Source organism: Diadema setosum, chromosome 5 (assembly GCF_964275005.1).
Source record: "Diadema setosum chromosome 5, eeDiaSeto1, whole genome shotgun sequence".
Classification (NCBI taxonomy): Eukaryota; Metazoa; Echinodermata; class Echinoidea; order Diadematoida; family Diadematidae; genus Diadema; species Diadema setosum.
This window is the reverse complement of record NC_092689.1, coordinates 46,201,833-46,221,259: the sequence shown is the minus strand read 5'-3', so window position 1 is coordinate 46,221,259 and position 19,427 is coordinate 46,201,833. Positions and strand designations below refer to the sequence as shown.

Here is a 19,427-nt window from a genome sequence, read left to right as displayed (position 1 = left end):
GAAACACATTGTGCATTCGGCTCCTTACACTGAGTTTCGAGGAAGGTGCCCAGGAAATTTGACTCTCTCAGTGAGCCAATCAGAAGCCGCTATGGTTGCTAGAGGCGGAGCTTAATCTCGATTGGCACCACTGTACGGATGGGTGATTCTCACCTCGCATCGCCGCTGGGCATTGTCTTTGAGCATGAGGGGAATCTTCAAAGCCCATTTTCTCGCAATTTTGTCAGGCTAACAAATCAAAAAATGCGTTATATTTCGCTTTATATGACCACTTACAGTACCGGAGAATACAAGTGTTTTATATAAGATGTATAGCTTAGGAAATGGGCAAAGTGATTCAATGAAAATATGCATTTTCAAAATTTCTGACTTTTGCCTGAAACCGTTGTCGCCGGTCACATATGCATAAAAGCAGCATCCGCCCGCACGCAAGCACCACTCCGAATTCAAATACAAATCCGTCAAACAAACTCATCAAACTCAAAGCTGCTGATAAAAATCAATATAGCGCACATTTATGCCAGCAAAGCTTACCCCTCCCACACGCAGCCAAAACACATAATAGACACATTCTTCCATAATATACGATAACACACACACACACACGCGCGCACGAACGGACACTCAATTATCATGCACATACACACTTCCTTGAAACCTCACCGTGACTTTTTACATGGCTTGTTTGCATGGATGTAGCCATTTTATGTTTTGGTATTTCAATGACTATGTCTTGAAAGAATGATATTACCCCCCAAAATGTGCTTCGAGGGCAGGCGACAATTTTTGCTGTCAGCCTCATCCCAAAATTTTCGCCAGATGACAATTTTTGACGGGGCGACAATTTAAGCCGCTAACTCCGTCACAAATTGTGGCATGTTTCAGGGGGCAACAATTTTTGGCGGGGCGACAATTCATGTCGCAACAAGGGTAGCTTCCATGTGTCTGCCCATTTGTTCAGGTTTTCAAGATCACTTTGCAGAGCCGCATGGTCACTGATGTTTTTGGCCACTGAGTAGAGCTTGGTGTCAGCAGCAAAGAGTTCAACTTATGCAAACCAATAGTGTCAGGCAGGTCATTATTGTAAATGGGAAATAACTTCGGACCAAAAATGCTGCCCTGTGGTATGCCACTTATTACATGGGTTGGTCTCAGAGATGGAAGTTCCATGAACCATGACCCCGTTTACAGTGCGGGGCTGGGCCGAGCTGCAGCCGAGCCCAGTCTCAATAGGCCGGTTTACTAATGTATGCACAGATCTTTAATTTTGCACATGGCCGCAACCTCGGGCAAACAAAGGATGCGAGCCTGCAACGTCGGCTGCTGCAGCCGTCCCCGACACGTCCCCACATGTAGACTTACGTGTATGTTGTGTACATGTGTGCGATGCATCAACTTCGACTTTACCTCCCGGCATTTCGTGTGGCTCTAAATCAATTCCCAACCTTAGATGAGGGAAAATTCTGCTGTGATCAAACGCAATTTGGACTGTAGTTTCGATTTTATTGAATTTTGGCTTCGATTTTGCCTTCAGTAGTTCTGAAAATGGGTGGAAAACACTGCTGCTACGGAACATACAACAGTATGACCGCATCACTTCAAACTTCAATGATTTTAAGCATTATGATTGATTGTGAAATCTAAACTAGACAACGAATCTCTCATAATCGATATGTTTCCAAGGATTTTTTTTTTTAAAGTTAGACTCAGACTGATTAGACTTCATGAAATAGAATGACGATTTTGACCTATTCTTCTATTAACAATAACAGTTAGGGGGCCTAGCCCTATAGACTAGAAGATCTAGAGTAGATGTAGATCTAGACCTTAAATTAAAAACAAAAACAATGATAGACCTAACCTCCCTGACATTCGCAGTAGGCAACATTTATTTCACCCGTTGACTTATTCATCACGACCCAGGTCTGGTACGTTGGTTTGTTGAGGTATGTCCGGTCGGCCTAACCTCACTAAGGAAAACACGAAAAGGGCTCATGTCCGAAACCTCATTGAACTTCAGGCTTGAAACACTCCCATCCGCGAAAAGACGGTAGTCCTCAAATGACTTGTATCCCTTTAGCTTTTCCAGTCATAGTCAATCCGATTGATGATCAGTTAGTTGAACACGTCAAAGAGTCCAAAATCTGGAATACTCTCGAAGTTGGATGTAAACCCAGCGAGCTTGTTAGGATTGGAGAAAGAGCAGCCTACCAGAGCGAGCTTCTCCTGCAGTGACCGGCCGGTGTCCGCCCGGGAGAGGTCGGGATCGATGGGCAAATCCAAATTGGCTACGGCAGTTGCACTAGTTTGATGAGTTTCTCCTTGTTGTAGCCGCTTGTGCTCACACCTATATCCCTAAAATACTCCAATTAATTCCTTAACTGTCCAATTCTTCTATGGCTTGCTCGAACTTTGGCTAGAACTTGAAGCTGACGCCATCTCAAAGCAAAATTATAGCAAACAAAAGTTGTCGATTATCCGCAGCGAGTAATGATCGTAGACAATACACACGTGAACGCAAAAACAGTGTGGCGCGCGCGTCCGCGCTTATTTCGCTTGCCCGACTTAGTTACAATCACTAGGGTCGCGTGGGGTTGACGTCATTATGCATATCATTAGTAAACCGGTCTATTGCGAGGCCGGGCCCCGCAATTTTGTCCGTTTACACTGCCGGGATCGGCCGCGCTTTTGATTCAAACCTTTCAATATTTTGTCGTAGTGGCGCTCTGCTTGTAAACAAACGCACTTTGGTATTGTCTGGTTTTCAGACCCTTTGCCAAATGAATTCAGTGGCGACGAAGTCGACGTTCGGGCAAAGGCCTTTGCCGAAGGAAAAAATCCTTTGTAGGACAAAACCACCTGGAACTATACTAGTTTTCGACGTTGAGGGGTTAATATCCTGAACAGCGAAATAGTACAGGCAGAGGGTTTGGAAGCCAAACTAAAATTGGCAGCGCATTTGGCCCAGTTTACGTTTACACTGAGAAAAGGCCGGGCTCGGCTGTGGCTCGGCCGCGGCTGAGACCACCTCCAGAGCGTGGCCAATTTTGGCCTCGCATTTGGCCTTTTGCGCGTTTACACTGAAATGAAGGTGGGCTCGGCCGAGCCTCGCACTGTAAACGGGGTCCACTACTGTCTTTGTTGTAGGTGATTCTGCAAGTATGACTTGATACAATTCCATAGTTTTCCTCTAATACCATAGGCGTAGATTTTAGACTGGAGCCTTTGGTGTGGGACACTGTTAAAAGCTTTTTGTAGTCCAGGTACGTGTACCGGTATTTGTATACAGTCAATGGAGTTACTACCATCCAACACTTGCATCCATTCTTCTGATGCTTCCAGTTATTGAGTACCTAGGACAAGATTTTCCCTTTTGAAATCCGTGGTGATGGGGAAATGTACAGATTATTGGATATCACATGTCTGTTGACCTTGTCTCAGATGATCTTATCCATGACTTTGCCAATAGTCCTATAGTCAGACTGACTGACTGGTCAATAATTCCCTGGATTTCCTTTGTCGCCCTCTTGTATGCCTCTAGTACTAAAGGTAGTTCACTTTCTCCTGCTCCCCCTCGGGATCTCTCTCATCTCTCTGGAGTGTTTGTGTCTCTGTGTATCGTATAGTGCAGTATACTCAGCGTGATGTATGGTGCAAATGTGGAGCTATAGCTGTGTGATGCAATGAGGGTGCAGCGGGAAGTTGTTCTTGAACAATTTTTTTCCCCTCACTTTTTGTCATGTTTAAAATTACATGCATTGTACTGGGGGATGTACAGGTGCCTTCTAAGCTAAGTAAAAAAAAAACGATTGTGTGGTGACAGTCAGTAATGTACATGTATGCAATTTAGTCAAATAGGTAAATCACGCCTCGTCTCTGCACGCACATCATTTGTTCATGCAGTTTGCAGGGATAATTGTTACGGGTGATGTTCATTAATATATTCAAAAGCTTTGTCTATCCGAAATTGAGATGAGGTTCAATCATTACTCTGAAAATGTGTTATTTTCAAAACACAAATTTTGGATCATGTAGATCCTAGTATAAAGAATGAAGTTTGATATCCAAATATGAAATAGGCCCTTTTATTAATCTGAATATTCGTGGCGTTAATTGTTCCAACGCGGGATCAGAAACCTGGGCCAATTTCTCGAAAAATTTGCGTTTAAATGCAACTTGAAAAATCAAAGGTCCCGTTTACCTTTAGGAGCAGTGATTTGAAAAATTTTCAAGATATCACATTTGATGCATATTTAATACATTGTATATGTAGGTCAGTTGTATCACAAAACATCCTAATTTGCATAAAAGTTTTGTAGTGAAGTCTGAAATATAACGAAATATCATTGTTTTTCTCAATAAACCATAACCTGAGACGGTTTAGTGTGGAAACATTTTTATCATACGTGTAACTATTGTTCACATTAATTTAACAGTACTTTACACTGATTCAGATTTTTACATTGGTTGTTTCTACATATCCCTAAATCACATTTTAGAACTATTTGAAGCAGTTATGCTAGGTTTTTGTTTCATCTACAAAATGATAAATCATGCCTTTAAGTGCAAGTGTATCAAAATCGGTGCTGAAAAGACGTGCGTTTGATATTCCAGCAAAACTAGAAAATTGTACGATACTGAAACTCAAACGCAACTCTAGAAATCAAATGCAAGTCCATCTAATCATACGCAACATTGTATTTAAACTCTATAGCATTGTAGAAAGGACTTGTTGTTTTTTGTACGAAACTAGAAACTGCATTTTAATACAACTCTGCAAATCAATGCCAAGTGTGTTGCTGAAAAAAAGACTTGCATTCAATTTTTTTGGCAAATATCAAACGCAACTTTTGTCGTGACCAAACTTTATAGTAGCAGGGAAAAGACATCACAGCATTTACACATTTCAAATTGTGGAATTTGCATTTGATCTGAGAGCAATCCCAGGTTTCCAATCCTGCTCTCTCAAAATCTCTCTAGAGAGTCCCAGTTGGTGCATTGCCATCACTAATTTGCACATGATTTATGCATAAATTACTATGATCGTTGCTAAGACACACTTGGCATGTTTCAGTGGCAAAAGGAGTGGGATTACGATAGCGACCTGCATCATGATTCAAATCTTACTCTGTTAGTCCAGGCGCAGCGACCCAGAAAAAATGACTTCGTTCAACCCACCCCGCAGAAAAGGTCTGACTGCATGGGGTGGTCGGTTGGACCCTCTGGAACACCCCTAGGTAGTATGTGATATCAAATTGTGGTATCAATGAAATTTTACAGGCCATTTTAGTTGCGACATGACCATATTCTTCGAGGAAGCGTCTGTGCACACTAAGACTACCACACGTACCACTAGCACTGCTACAGGCGCCAATGCCAGTGGTGCGTGTTATAGTCTTAGCGTACAAAGACTTTTTCCGCGACAAACATCGGTTTTTGCCTGCAAACTAACTTTTCACGCTAAGCTGGGGTCGGTGTAGTGTAGTTTCCAGACGTTTTTATTTCATCTTTATTTCTCCGAGTTGAAGTAAGCCAAGTGAGAGTGCATACCCAGCGATTGTGACGCCCGGACCATTTTTTGTGGCAATCATTGAGCATGCACCCTCACTCCGCTTAGCGCAATACAGCGGGCTTCTGCACAATACACAAGCTGTAACTCAGAGAAATAAAGGCGAAATAAAAACAGCTAGAAATTAAGACTAGGGTCGGTAACGCTTGTCGCTATTAGGGCACTGAAAATGACAAAATTATCAGTTTTTGCATTTATTTCACGAAGGATTCATCGAAACGCCTTAAAACTATATATCGTCGCTGGGGTGACAAGACCTTGTATCTCAAATTTTGGTGAAAATGACTTTTTTGCATTAGTGGTCAAATAATCGGTTAAGTGATGTCCTGTCCAAATCCCAGCTGTCTTACCCCAAAAATGAAGCCACCACGGCATGTCAAAGGAACGGCTATCCCATTCAGTATAGTGCTTTGGCCGCCATGTTTTTTGGCTCTCCTGAACATTTGACATTTTTGAGATACGAGGTCTTGTCGCCCCAGCGACGATATGTGCATGTTGCTAGAGATGTCAGCAATACAATGGGATACATTGTAAGATATACTATTGTGCATGGTTACCATGGTAACCGGATGCCTACAGGTGATTGGTAACTCCCAAAAATATCTGGAATTTAGACAGGTTTGTTTCTTTTGCCTTTCGTGCACATCACTCATTGTAGATGAGCTCTTCACTGTAAAATTAGTCTGGATAAAAAGGGAAAAGACGCCCAAATTTTTTCCCTCATTCTCTCCTCAGCATTAATTCATTACTGCACGTTTTGTATAAAATTTACATATCATTATATTTCATTGTATTCTATATATATATATATTTTTTTTTTTCAATAGTTAACGAACACAAAAGTACGCTTAATTTCTTTGATAGATAATCCAGCGCACGTGTATATTCCTTCTTTAGAAAGGAATTTATCGGTATTCTTGAATAAACTTCCTTTAAGAACATAAACAATCAATTGCTTTCCTCTGCTCTTTTCCAGGATTGTTTTGAATAACCATCGCTCTGCAAATACTCGAAAGAGCTACTATAGAATATTGGCTTTGCTTTCTGTATTCATCTTATTTTTAAGGGAAATTTGTGTCCATACATTATTAAAAACTATATACATTTGCCTATGCTTTGAAGTCAAATTTGTGTTGAAAGTACGACGGATGCAACTTTTTCATGCATTTTACTATTCGAAAATGATATCTTTCTTTCAATGGCCGTTTATTATGCCTTTGCTTACAAATTTTGCTGTAACTTGAGAATGCATTAAAATATTCTTCACATATACCTGATGTCGTACACTTTATGACGTAAGGACATGCTTATTGAGCTTTTTGAAATTATGGGCTTTAGTTTTCGAGTTATTGACAACTAAATTCTGATTGGATAATACTGGTTGCCATGGCAACAGGGAAAACTTTTTTAACGAAAATCCATAAAAAAATTGTTTCTTTTTTTTATTGCATATATAAGATAAGAAAAAAAAAAACAATGTTTGCAGCAGCAGGAGGCATTTTGGGGGTTACCAGTCACCTTTAGGCATCCGGTTACCATGGTAACCATGCACAATATTATAACTTACAATTAATCCCACTGTATGGATGACATCTCTAGCAACATATACATATATAGTTTTATGCAGTTTTGATGAATTCTTCATGAAATAAATGCAAAAACTGTGTGAGTTTGTCGTTTTCAGTGCCCCAAATAGCAACAAGCGTTTACCGACCCTAGTCTTAATTTCTAGCCGTTTTTTCGTCTTTATTTCTCTGAGTTGCAACTTGTGTATTATGCAAAAGCCTGCTGTATATATTGCGCTAAGTGGAGTGAGAGCACACACCCAGTGATTGCGATTCGGTCGTCACAATCACCGGGTATGCGCTCTCACTCGGCTTGCTTGAACTCTTGAAATAAAGACGAAATAAAAATGGCTAGAAACTAAACTAAACCGAACCCAGCTTGGCGTGAGACTGAGAAGTTAGTTTGCAGGCAAAACCCTTGTTTATCGAAGAAAAAGTATATACGCGCTAAGACTACTACACGCAGCACTGGCACTGGCGCCTGTAGCAGTGCTAGTGGTGCGTGTAATAGTCTTGGCGTGCGCAGACTCTTTTACGTTTGTTCCAATAAATCATGATGAAAAGTGGCCAGTAAAATTCTACTGACACCACAATTTGGAACCACATACTACCTGGGGATGTTCATAGAGGTCCCATCTACCACCTTGTTTGGTCAAACCTTTTCTGCGGGGTGGGTTGAACGAACTCCTTAATCAAGCCTCTTACAGGAATTAGCGCCTTGACTATATAGAGGGAAAATTAATTTGCATTTAAATTAATTTGCATTTGACTTACGCGTAAGTCGACAAAATGTTGACTTACGCGTAAGATGATTTTTGTGTAAGTTGACATATTTTGCTCAGTTCTGATTATGTCGACTTAAGCAATGGTCTTTTTTTTTTTTTTTTTAATAGCAATGACAAGTTCCTTGTTTATGTGTTGATACATGTGTGTTTACTTTTTCTTTCATTTCTTTTCCTACAGGGAGTAGGATGAGTTTGATGAGAAAAAGATGTCAACTCTGGAGGAGAAAAACCGCAAGAAGAGCAAGCGCTCCTTCATCCCTAAACTCCCATCATTCCGTCGTAAGAAGAACACCTCTCCAGAGAGTACTCCATCCAAATCATCCACTAAACTGAAAAAGCAAAAAAATGAAAACACATCCAATACCAAGATATCTGTTTCCATCACCAAAGAGACACAGACCCCTCAAGAAGACCCTAAGTACAGGGACAAGTCCTCCTGTCAGGATGTGAAGCCCTTTCCTTCCCATCTAACATCCCATAAAGAAGAAGAAGAACAGAATGGCAATTCGTGTGGAAACTCTGTTTTACCTTTTCCAAATATCAACGCTTCTCTGGATATTACTCGTGCTGCCACCAGCTATACTAACCCTGGCTATGAAGGAAATATATGGCAGGTGGAGAACCAGAATAAGGCTAAAATTTGTGGCAATGAAGAGCTCCAGTCAGAGATCAATGCCAACATAAATCAGAAGCCTCTGAAATCCCTCTGCTCAAATGTACCAGCCAACCCAGCTGAATTTTGTCAAGATGTAACAAGATGTTCATCTACCACTAGTACTCTCAGCTCTGGAAGTTCCCTCAGTCTGTCCAGCCCTGGTAGTGTTACCAAGCTTGTTGGCTCACCCAAGCCGTATAAAAGTATATTCGATGACGATCGCCGTGGCATCAAGCGACAAGGGAGCACACCATCAGATGTGGACATTGCTTCGAGTTGCATCAGTGTTGGCTCTGTGAGTTCACTGTCTCCATCTCGAGAAGACATTGCTACAAAAGTTACAGTACGCTCTGTGAGTACCCCAGGACTTCAACAGTACCCAGTTGTAGCCCCTGTAGAATCCCTTAGTCCTGGAGTTAGCCCAAAACATTCTCATGATAACTCAAAGCTAGAGGGAGCATACACATATGATAGCTCAGGAGGGGAATCCCAGGACAATACCAACACTAAACAGGAGAGGTTAGAACATCCAGCAGATCATGTAATGTGCAGCATTGTTAATTTGAACTTTGACCTCCAGGCAGCAGTTGCTGCATCACCAGAGCTCAACAAGAACATTGGACATGTGAGGCATCAGTCTACAACATGCAAAATGCGGCACTCCGTGGAGGGGAACACTCACGGACTTGTGACTGAGCAACAGGAAGGCCGTGGGAGCACGCAGGCAGTGCAAGCGGAAGCATTAATTTCCCCATCCTCAGCTGCTGTGCCAAGCAGAGTACCCACAAACAACAATCGCGAGCTTGAGTCAAATTGTGAGGCAACCATTTTAGCAACAGAAGCCCATGTTTATAATGCCAGTCACTCTGTAACCCCCCAGCTACATGTACTTGCCTCAGACACAACATCCCAGTATAAGACACAGAACGCCAATGTAGCAGCAGCAGCAGCTGAAGGCGATCAGAAGAAAAACGAGGTGGTGCTAACTCGTGTCACATCAGTCACAAGCCCTAAGCCTGCAAAAGCTCAACGCATTCCATTTTCCACTCAGCATCCCATTGCACAGCGCATTCAACTTACAGCCATGCGTAACAAGTTGCGGTCAGAGTCATTTGACTCCAGTGATTTAGACTCCCTGGCCTCTGATGACCTGATGTGTGAAGGAGACAGCACCTTTGGAGAGCTGACGGATGAGAGTCTCCTACATAATTCAACCATGCCTGGGGAGCAGGGATTCTCACCCTACCAAAATATAGGAAAAGGAAAACGTCTCAGGAATAATAGCATTGAATATTTGGTTGCAAGTTTTGACAAGAGGTAAGTTTGTTTTTAGTATTACTTTATTTAATAGTCTGGTCTATTGTTGGTTTTTCAAACTTTTTTTTTAGGATATCTAGCATAGACTTTTTTTCTGTGATATCATTTGGCTTATTCCATAAAACATTGAAGCAAAATATGCTTTTGTAATTTGCTATTCTTATATTTTTGGTAGAATCATATTGAATTTGAATATTTTCTTACCGTTATTAGGCATTTGAAAAAAAGTGTACATTTCCCCAACTTGTCACTGAGATATGTTGAGGGTAATATTATTCCCCATGCCTTCAGAAGGAAACAAGTCAGGCGTTTCTCCATAATGCGAGAAAAGTGAAAATGTGTGGATTTTTCTTTATATTTTCTTTTTATCATTCTATGCATGTGACATCACAAGCTAGTCTTTCCATCCAGCAGTGACTGAACAGAAACTTCAAAAATTCATAACTTTTGAATGAATTGTCTTAATTTTCCTCAAACTCTCACTGATGTGTTGTACTAATATTGCTGCATTCACTCAATCCACAATTCTATGAAGGTGGACTTGTCCTTTAAATTTTTGTGAGATACTAAAGCACCCACCTATGAAATATAAGAGAGCATACCATTCTGAGAGGAATTCAACATTTATTTGAAGAAAATCAGTTTCTAAATGGCTGAGAAATCAAATCGAAGTGAAATACAGAGGTCCAAATTAACAGTGGGTTCCACCTTGTATTAGGGGTGCTTTAATTTGGATATCTCAGCCATTTCAAAACCAATTTCCATCACATAAATGTTGAATTCCTCATACATAGCATTACATGCTTTTTCATACCGGGTATTTCAAAAGAGGTTTTACATTATCTCACACAAAAAAAGAAAGTTAGAAACCTGAAGCCAGATGTCAACCAAAACTATGCCATACCTTTAACACAACTTGTTCAGTTAATGTATGATAACACAGAAGTTGATAACAATTCTGCAATGTCAGTGTTCCTCTCTGCAATATTTCTTTGAGTGTTTGTCCCCCAAATGAAGCAGAATTTCAATAGACTGTAAAGGAATAGACAAAGTGCAGGTTGCAGGCCAGCAGTGCCATCATCTATAGGCAGATTGCTTTGTATGGATTTCTGCATTTGGGGATTTTCTTTTTTTTTTATTGGTTAGATGATCATTATTTTGTCTATTAAGGACCATCCCATGATTTGCATTCTACATAAATATACTAACTAATGTAGAAATACTCATGAAGAGAGTAAAAAGTAGATCATTACAGCTCTAGGCATTCTTGATTTTTTTTTTTTTATGCCTCCGCCACGAAGTGGTGCCGGAGGCATTATGTCTTCGGGTTGTCCGTCCGTCCGTCTGTCCTTCCTTCCGTCCTTCCGTCTGTCCGTAATCAATTTTGTGGACAGCGTAACTAAAAAACCTTTTGAGGTATCATAATGAAACTTGGCATGTATGTATGAGGGGGTGAAGTTGTTCCTATCAACTTTTGGGTGCACATGCGGCTGTACTAACTGTATACAAAGATGTGCCGCATTAACTAAACCACACATTTAAGTACAAGTGTGCATTTGCCTTGAGGTAGAAACTTCACTAAGCTTCCAGAAAAAAAGAAAAATGCTAGCAAAAGCAATCATTAGTAAAGATTATAAAACTGTTGGTATACAGCTGTACACAAGCTTTTGTAAAGAAAAGGTGGTTACCATGCAACCACGTCATTGATTAGGCCTACAAACTTTGGTAGCTTTATCATCCCGTAGGACTGAGAATGTACTGTATAGTAATTTGAGTGCATATATTGCATGTGATAAACCTAAACTTCCAGATGATTTAACCTTAAACTTGTGCTGAATAAAAAATCAAAAGCTCAAGCTCCCCCCCCAAAAAAAAAAAAAATTATTATGATAAATAAATAAATAAATAAATAAATAAAAAAAAAATAAAATGAAAAAAATGTATCCATGGACATACCATGGTGATGACATCATTCCCTATCATAGGGATTGCTGCTCTTTGTTGATAACCTTTGACTTCCCAGATGTATTGAAATGGCCTAAAGTCAAAAAATTTGCCTCAGTTATAATTGCTGTCATGGTAACTGACGTTACATACTCGTGTATGACGTTTCGGTAACTGACGTTACACATTTTGAAGTGTTCATTTTGACTCTCCAGTATGCCAAGTATCCTTATTTCTGGTATTAAAAGGAAGGCATATGGGCATACATTAGAAATCCCAAGTTACATCATACAGCTCACTTTCTTTGATGAATAAAGTTAAAAATTCCTTGTTTTTGGTAACTGACGTTACATCTATCAGTGTCAAACTAATTACAAGTTTTTATCAAATTCTTTAAAGCAACCAGCTTTTTTTTATGCCTCCGCCACGAAGTTAGTGGTGCCGGAGGCATTGTGTTTTCGGGTTGTCCATCCGTCTGTACGTACGTCCGTACGTCCGTCCGCTTTCGTTTACGCGATAACTTGAGTAATATGTACTGGAATTTTACCAAACTTGGTCCAAGTATGAAGTATGATGGGGCAATTATTTGATTAGATTTTGGGTGAAATCGGCTAAAGGTCAAAGGTCAAAGGTCAAGGTCAAATCATGAAATTGTATCCGTTTACGAGATAACTCAAGACTGGATGGAGCAAATTTCACCAAACTTTGTTGGAGGATGATGTATGATGGGACAATTACTTGATTAGTTTTTCAGTGAAATCGGACAGAGGTCAAAGGTCAAAGATCAAGGTCAAATCCTAAAATTTATCTGTTTACGTGATAACTCAAAACTGGATGAAGCAGCTTTCACCAAACTTGGTCCAAGGATGATGTATGATGGGACAATTAGTTGAGTAGATTTTAGTGACATTGGCAAGAGGTCAAAGGTCAAAAGGTCAAGGTCAAATGCTACAAATGTTGCAATTTCCCCCATATCTATGCAATGCCCAAAGGTATTTTCTTGAAACTTGGTGTGGACATGTACTACTGCGTAAAGATTCTCCAGAGAGAGTTTCATGTCATAAGGTCAAAGGTCAAAAGGTCTAAGGTTAGGTGAAAATGTTGCAATATTACTTTTCTTGCAAATGGTTCAATGTATCTTCATGGAATTTGGTACATATGCATGTACTGTCTGGCAGGGATTATCTAGGGAATTTAGGGGTCATGGGTCAATAGTCAGGGGTCAAAGGTCAAGGTCATCTCCTCAAAATTTTACTATTTCCCTCATATACTAGTATATGCAATGCTTGTATTATTAGTTTCAAAACTTAATACATGCATTACCTAATGGAGATTCTCCGGGAGATTTCCAGCCAGAAGGTCAAAGGTTAAGGGTCAAAGGCCAGGTTTCAATGCCCCCCCCCCCCAAAAAAAAAAACAAAAAAAAAACACACACACACACATATCTATTTTGTACCATCATCACACTCTTTCTTCATACCTTGGAAATTACTCAATGCATAAACTTCCCCAAAATTCCCCAAATATGTGTACCTGCACTCTTAGAAAATTATAGCAAACCCAGTTCAAGACATTTCTGACAAACATGTCATTTCAATATTTTGCCAGTTATGTGAAACTGTCATGGATCACACATTGTGAAGACATTGTACTATACGCCTATTGGGAGAATCATGCATTATGGCGGAGGCATCAGTCGCCATAGCGACATTTCTAGTTTCTATTGTGTGGTAAAAGACTTCTCTGGTAACTGCATACATATAAAAGATTGTTGTTTAGAGTACGAGTAAAGTGGATATACAGAGAGTAAGTTGTGTGACAATATACTCTTTTTACCATTGAGTTATAGGTATATTTTGGCAGCCATTTTGAAAATAAAAATGGCCGCTTTTTTTGAAAAACATAATGATTCTTAAAACTTCAACTCAAGTATTGTCTGAAAATGTATGGTGTTTGAAACAAATATCATTTTGCATTTTTGGCACCTGTGTCCTATATACCGTGGAATTGCCCTACAGTGCATCATAGAGCATGCTCTATTTGGGCAGTTCCAGCGTTACGGACATTACATTTCAGACAAAATTTGCAACTTCAAAAGATCATTAAGATAACAAAATATTTTCATTCTGAACTCATACAATGGAATCACTCACATATGAGGCTAAGTCATAAACAGTGAAAATTTCAATCCATTTCACCACATCATATGGCACTTACTGCATAAAATGTTGGCCGTTACGGACATTACATTTTTTGGACATGACTTTTTGCATGCCTATGCAATCATTGAAAAGTCTGTGAGTTTAAGCACATAATAAGACCAATGTAGGAATAAATTGAAAGGTAAAGAAATGTTTAAAGAAAATAAAATCACATTTAGTGAAATAGATGGCACATGTCCCTCCTAGAGCCAAAACTTTGGCGTTACGGACATTACATTTTAAGCGTTACGGACATTACAGATTTGTCCACTTTCATTAAGTGGCGGGAGTCACATGCTTGTATTGATATTTTTTATCATTTTCACTTGGATGGTAATCAGTACACATTTGACAATGTTGCCATAGCCCTTTCATGAGATCTTTTATTTCAGGAATTGCCATTTTGAGGACTATTTGTTCAATATAGACCCCTACTTTAACAATTTGTTGACTTTTCTATCATACTGGAATTTAATCAACTTATTTAATGCCTGCAATACAGTTGTGATTTATAAATAACATATAATAGATCAGCCTTTGACTTTCTACTACATTTAAACTTGTAATTACTCAAAATGTAATTTTAAAGAAATGTTACGGACATTACACTTTTTATTCACATCTACATAGCCATCACTGAGCATAACTCTGCACAAATAAACAACTTTTATTTCAATCAAAACTAATGCATAATCAAAATCACATAAAATAATGGCTCAACAAATGCTCAGTATGTATTTTTACACAATAAATGTTTAGTTTTACTTTCTTTCTTTTTCCCTACAGTTTGTTGAAGTACAACAGTCTTTTCCAGGGTCAGAAAAGTCTCTTTTGGAAAATATTGTTTATTCTGCTTCCAAATCACCTTGGAAGCTAGAAAGGTGTTCTTGACCAATTGTGGGAGAGGGTCTAATACTATGATTCCATCCTGTTCTAAAAATGGCTCTCCTTCACTACATTTAAAGAAATATTCATGGATCCTTGTCTTTTCAGAAATTTTCATAATCGATGGACTATCCTCATTACATAAAGTCCAACCTCAGTTATCCAGCAATCACTTTTCTGGATTGCTCTATTATCCAGATATGGAGTGGCACATGATTTTCTTTGCATAATTTGGTGCAAAATATGACTAAAAGTACATAACACTTTATTCTTAACAAAGTAATTGTAATTCAGGACATAAACGTTGATCGCTATGGTAAAACATTATATTTCTACCAACCAAAATACTGTTGCTAGAGGGAATAATGAGGAAGTGTATTTCATTCATATTCCATTTGATTTCCACATTATTGAATAATAAAACATGAAATTTTCATTTAAATTCTAATATTGAATAGTCAATTAAAAATATCCTACACAATTTGATTAATAAAGTGTCATGCGTAAGCACATGCGTAAGCATATCTCCCTTATCCAGCAATATCATTTTATCCAGATGGCTACCGTTCACGATATGGTTGGATATTGAGGTTGGACTGTGTTTCCTTAACAGACAAGTCAGACCACAACTGACTATATATTGTGTAAAAGGCTTTGTCCAGGGATGTTTCTGACTGTTTCTCTTCTTTAACAATGTTTTAACATACATTCTTGCCATCATACTAGTATAGTTACTCAACTTGATATGCTGTTGCTGTAAGATAGCTTGCAACCATGTATTTCATGGCAGAAATAAGTAGATACAAGTAATAAGATTGTATAGAGGAATGCAAAAGATTAGTCAAAACCTTGTTGAAACACTGCACTTGTTGCTGAGTAAAGTCCCAAATCAATTTTCATACAAGGGCTGGGGCATTCATTGTGACAGATATCAATATTGTAGGGTAGAATACAAACTATTCCTCAAAATCATACGTACCTAATGCTTTTACCACAAATGTGTAATGTCCGTAACGCATTGGTTATGTAATGTCCGTAACGCTTTTTAAAAGGAATTATGCAGGTTCCCGAAAAACTGCGTGGATATGTTGTGTGATATCACATTTTAGCTTTGCGTTTGAATTTAGAACAAAATTAGACCTAAACACAGTGTGTTACAAAAACTTTTACATCTAAAACGTTACGGACATTACACTTTGACAGAGGTGGAAATTCAGAAAATTGAAATGCTCATCTTTTAAAAAAGAATTATTTTCTTTTGATACCAAGAAGGATGATGTAAAAATGAGTCATCAGCTTTATCATAGCATAAAAATGGTTGCCTGAAAGTTATTTTATAGGGAAAAATTTTACTTCAGAAGAATTACATGCAAATTATACTGAATTTTTCTGCAATGTCTTAGAAAACAACACACGATTTCAAAAGCTAAAAAAATATTTTTTTTCCAAATTGTTCCAATTTTTTTCATCATATCAGTTTGATATGACCCTTCCTGAATACTTTCCAGGGTAAAACAAAGTTGTTGCTTGATTTTCATTTTTCCACCCTCGGGTAACATTTTTCACGGAATTGCCCATTTGTATAACGATACATGACATTAGCCAAGACATCACACTTTGAGCATTGTCAGATGCATGTTTGATGAATGTCATTATGCATCAATGCACACTTTTTTTTACCATATTACTATCACATTCATGTATTACTGTCGTCATTACAACTGTAGCTTTTTTTTTTTGTTGTAATCACTGTTCTTATCTAGACCTGTACGAATTGATGACTATGTGTAGAATGAGTTATAGAAGATCTAAACTTGGCCTTTTGACATGCAAAGATCTGATGATAAAGAATAATAGATTGCATGCAGTGTACATGTCTTTATCTCATTGGAAAAATAATTATGAGCACTTGCAGGCCTACATTGTAAGGTAGCCCAGTTAAAGTGAAATAGACTGTAACATGTTGTCAGGTGTGTATTTTTCCTCCTACTGGAAAATAGAATGTACTGTATACACCAAATTGAATGTGATCTTTCATATAGGTTGCTATGTATATGTTCCTTTTCCTACTGGTACAATATGTACTTTAAAAAGAAAATACAAGGAGAGTAAGTGACATTCCAGACAAGATCAATAAAGTTGATTTTGGTTGGGAGACATGCATTTATTTGGTAAATGAAGAATTCCATTTTTTTTTCTTTTTGAAGGGGTGTGAGTGATTGCAACTGTAGTGAGTGAATTTTAACTAAATTTAGCAGGAATCAGATTATCACATGTAATCACGAAGGAGGTCTGAAGTTCTTTAATTTCAGATCCCCAAGGTACACGTAGTATTGTCAAGTTCACGATAATTTCATGGCCCACCAGATGCCTTTTCAAAAAGAAGAAAAATTTTTTAGTTTTTAAAAAGCAGAGATTCATTAGTATTTACATGTTACAGTCACACCTGAATATCTAAATGCTATTGTCAGTGAGTCATAAGCACATGTACGTTGGCTTTATATTAATTGCGTGAATTCTACTGAGTTTTCGCTTATGTCTCAATCACACTGACATGATTGACAAATGCAATTCTTTGCAATGAAATGCTATAGACTTGACTAGATGTAGGTTTTAGTAATTCCTTCCCTGAATAGATGCTACATACAATTTGTAGACAAAGACGGCTCCTAATAGCATTTTAAAATTTTACCAAAATGCTGACTAATTAGTGATTAAAATCCCTTTTAATAAGGACAATAGGATACTTGTGTGGGTATTGTATGTTGTTTTCGTCAGCTTCACACATTGTTGATCCCCTCGAACGCACTCTTTAACCTCATTCATGCAAAACCGATACAAACCGGTTTCTCAGGCTTGAAATGTTATTTCAAAAATTAAAAGAACAGAAGTACAAAAAGATTTCAAGTAGGGTAAATTTTGCAAAAAAAAATCTGCATATTATAGCTCCTCATGTAAACTTATTTGCTTTTTTTTGTTTAAAGAATATTATGCAGTATTTTATGCTAAAAACGATGCAAGTGTTGAAATTGAGAATGGCCACTCACCTCTCTATAGTGGCCACTTTTGTTTCCCTTGGGTGGCAGGTACATGTATAGACAGGTTTGACTGTATGTAGGCCTATCTTTATCGACTGAGGATGAGTACACTGTAGTACAAGTCTTAAAGTAGCTTTTCTCAAAGATCTACATGTAGATGTAGAGTAATGACACATGACAGATTGTTTAAAATGTCATAGCAAATTTGAAATTGGTAGTACAATGTAGTTGATAAAATTCAGACACTGATTATTTCACAAGCTGACAACTCAGGATTCATCTTATCTTATTACAATGCAAACCCAGTGAGATGAACATAATTGCTCCATCTTTTGATAATTCCTCATGTACTGGTCAATTTGTTTGCATACTACTGGATATGGTTCAGCACATAAAAAGTGATCCCTGAGCTACATATTGTAGAATATGGCTTGAATGAATAATGACAAGGAGTCCAGTGTGTCATAGGATAGTGAGAACAGTCTCTCCACTCTCTGGTATTCTATCAGCAGTAAACTTCCTGCTTTCAAAGGGGCATGCATAGATGGGGGCTGTTGTGATAGGCTGTGAATACGTCATATCTTCATACCATTTAAAAAAAAAAACACTTTAATCCTGATCTTTATAAGTTCAGACAGTTTTAAGTCGCATATTACAAGTGGTGAACAAACCAACCTTTGCCTTCAACATTTCAGCTCATGTAATAAATTTATTATTCTTATCCATGTGCAAACTGTAAAAGCTGCTGAATATAAATGCAAAACAAATGTGACCCGCTACAAGAAAAGGATCCAAAAGTCGAAGGAGGACAATTTTCTGAAAATGGCATGACATTATTCCCTTACTCTTCTACATTAATTTCATATATAGCACAACTCATAAAAGTACTCGGTTGCGGAGATATCGATGATTTTATTAGCGCATGTCAAGTGGTTGAGGAAATCAAAGTTTCGAGAAAAATGCCTTCAAAGTTTTCCTTATCATGATCAAGGGGAGGTGAGACAGTTTTCACCGCTTGACAATAGAAGGTACAACATGTATGCTCCTACAGTAGCAACCTCCGCGATGTTCATTCAAGCTTAGCTCCAGTATATACATGACCTATCAGTAACCAGGATGCCACGGACTGACCAATAAGATCATTCCCTCGTTGATAGGGGTGGAGTCTAGCTGCGGCGCTAAATCCAAGTCTCCGAACATGTTTCTGTTACGTTGAAAATCAGAAAATCATGGCCCTGAAAAATGCTGATTTCTTGCCTTTCCTTTGATCATTTAGCCTCGAAATTTTGGCAGATGATAGACAAAAACCAGAAATCTGATCGTTTGGACCAATTTTGATGGTGTGATTTCAAACTTGATTTTCTCGGCTCAGCCGTCAGCGACTTTAGGATCCTTTTGTTTAACGGGTCACAAATAGTCATTCAAAATATGTACACCTCATTTAGATATCTTACAATTAAAGGGACAT

At 38.4% G+C, this 19,427-nt stretch overlaps 1 protein-coding gene across 1 annotated transcript in view; it reads left to right on the top strand.

The window, feature by feature from the left end:
* LOC140228366 (uncharacterized) overlaps window positions 1-19,427 on the top strand; it is a 114,511-nt gene that overhangs the window by 38,522 nt on the left and 56,562 nt on the right. Inside the window, exon 2 of the mRNA XM_072308591.1 lies at window positions 8,098-9,891. Coding sequence (XP_072164692.1) covers window positions 8,126-9,891 — 1,766 coding nt within the window. The 5' untranslated portion in view covers window positions 8,098-8,125. The remainder of the gene's footprint in view (window positions 1-8,097; window positions 9,892-19,427) is intronic.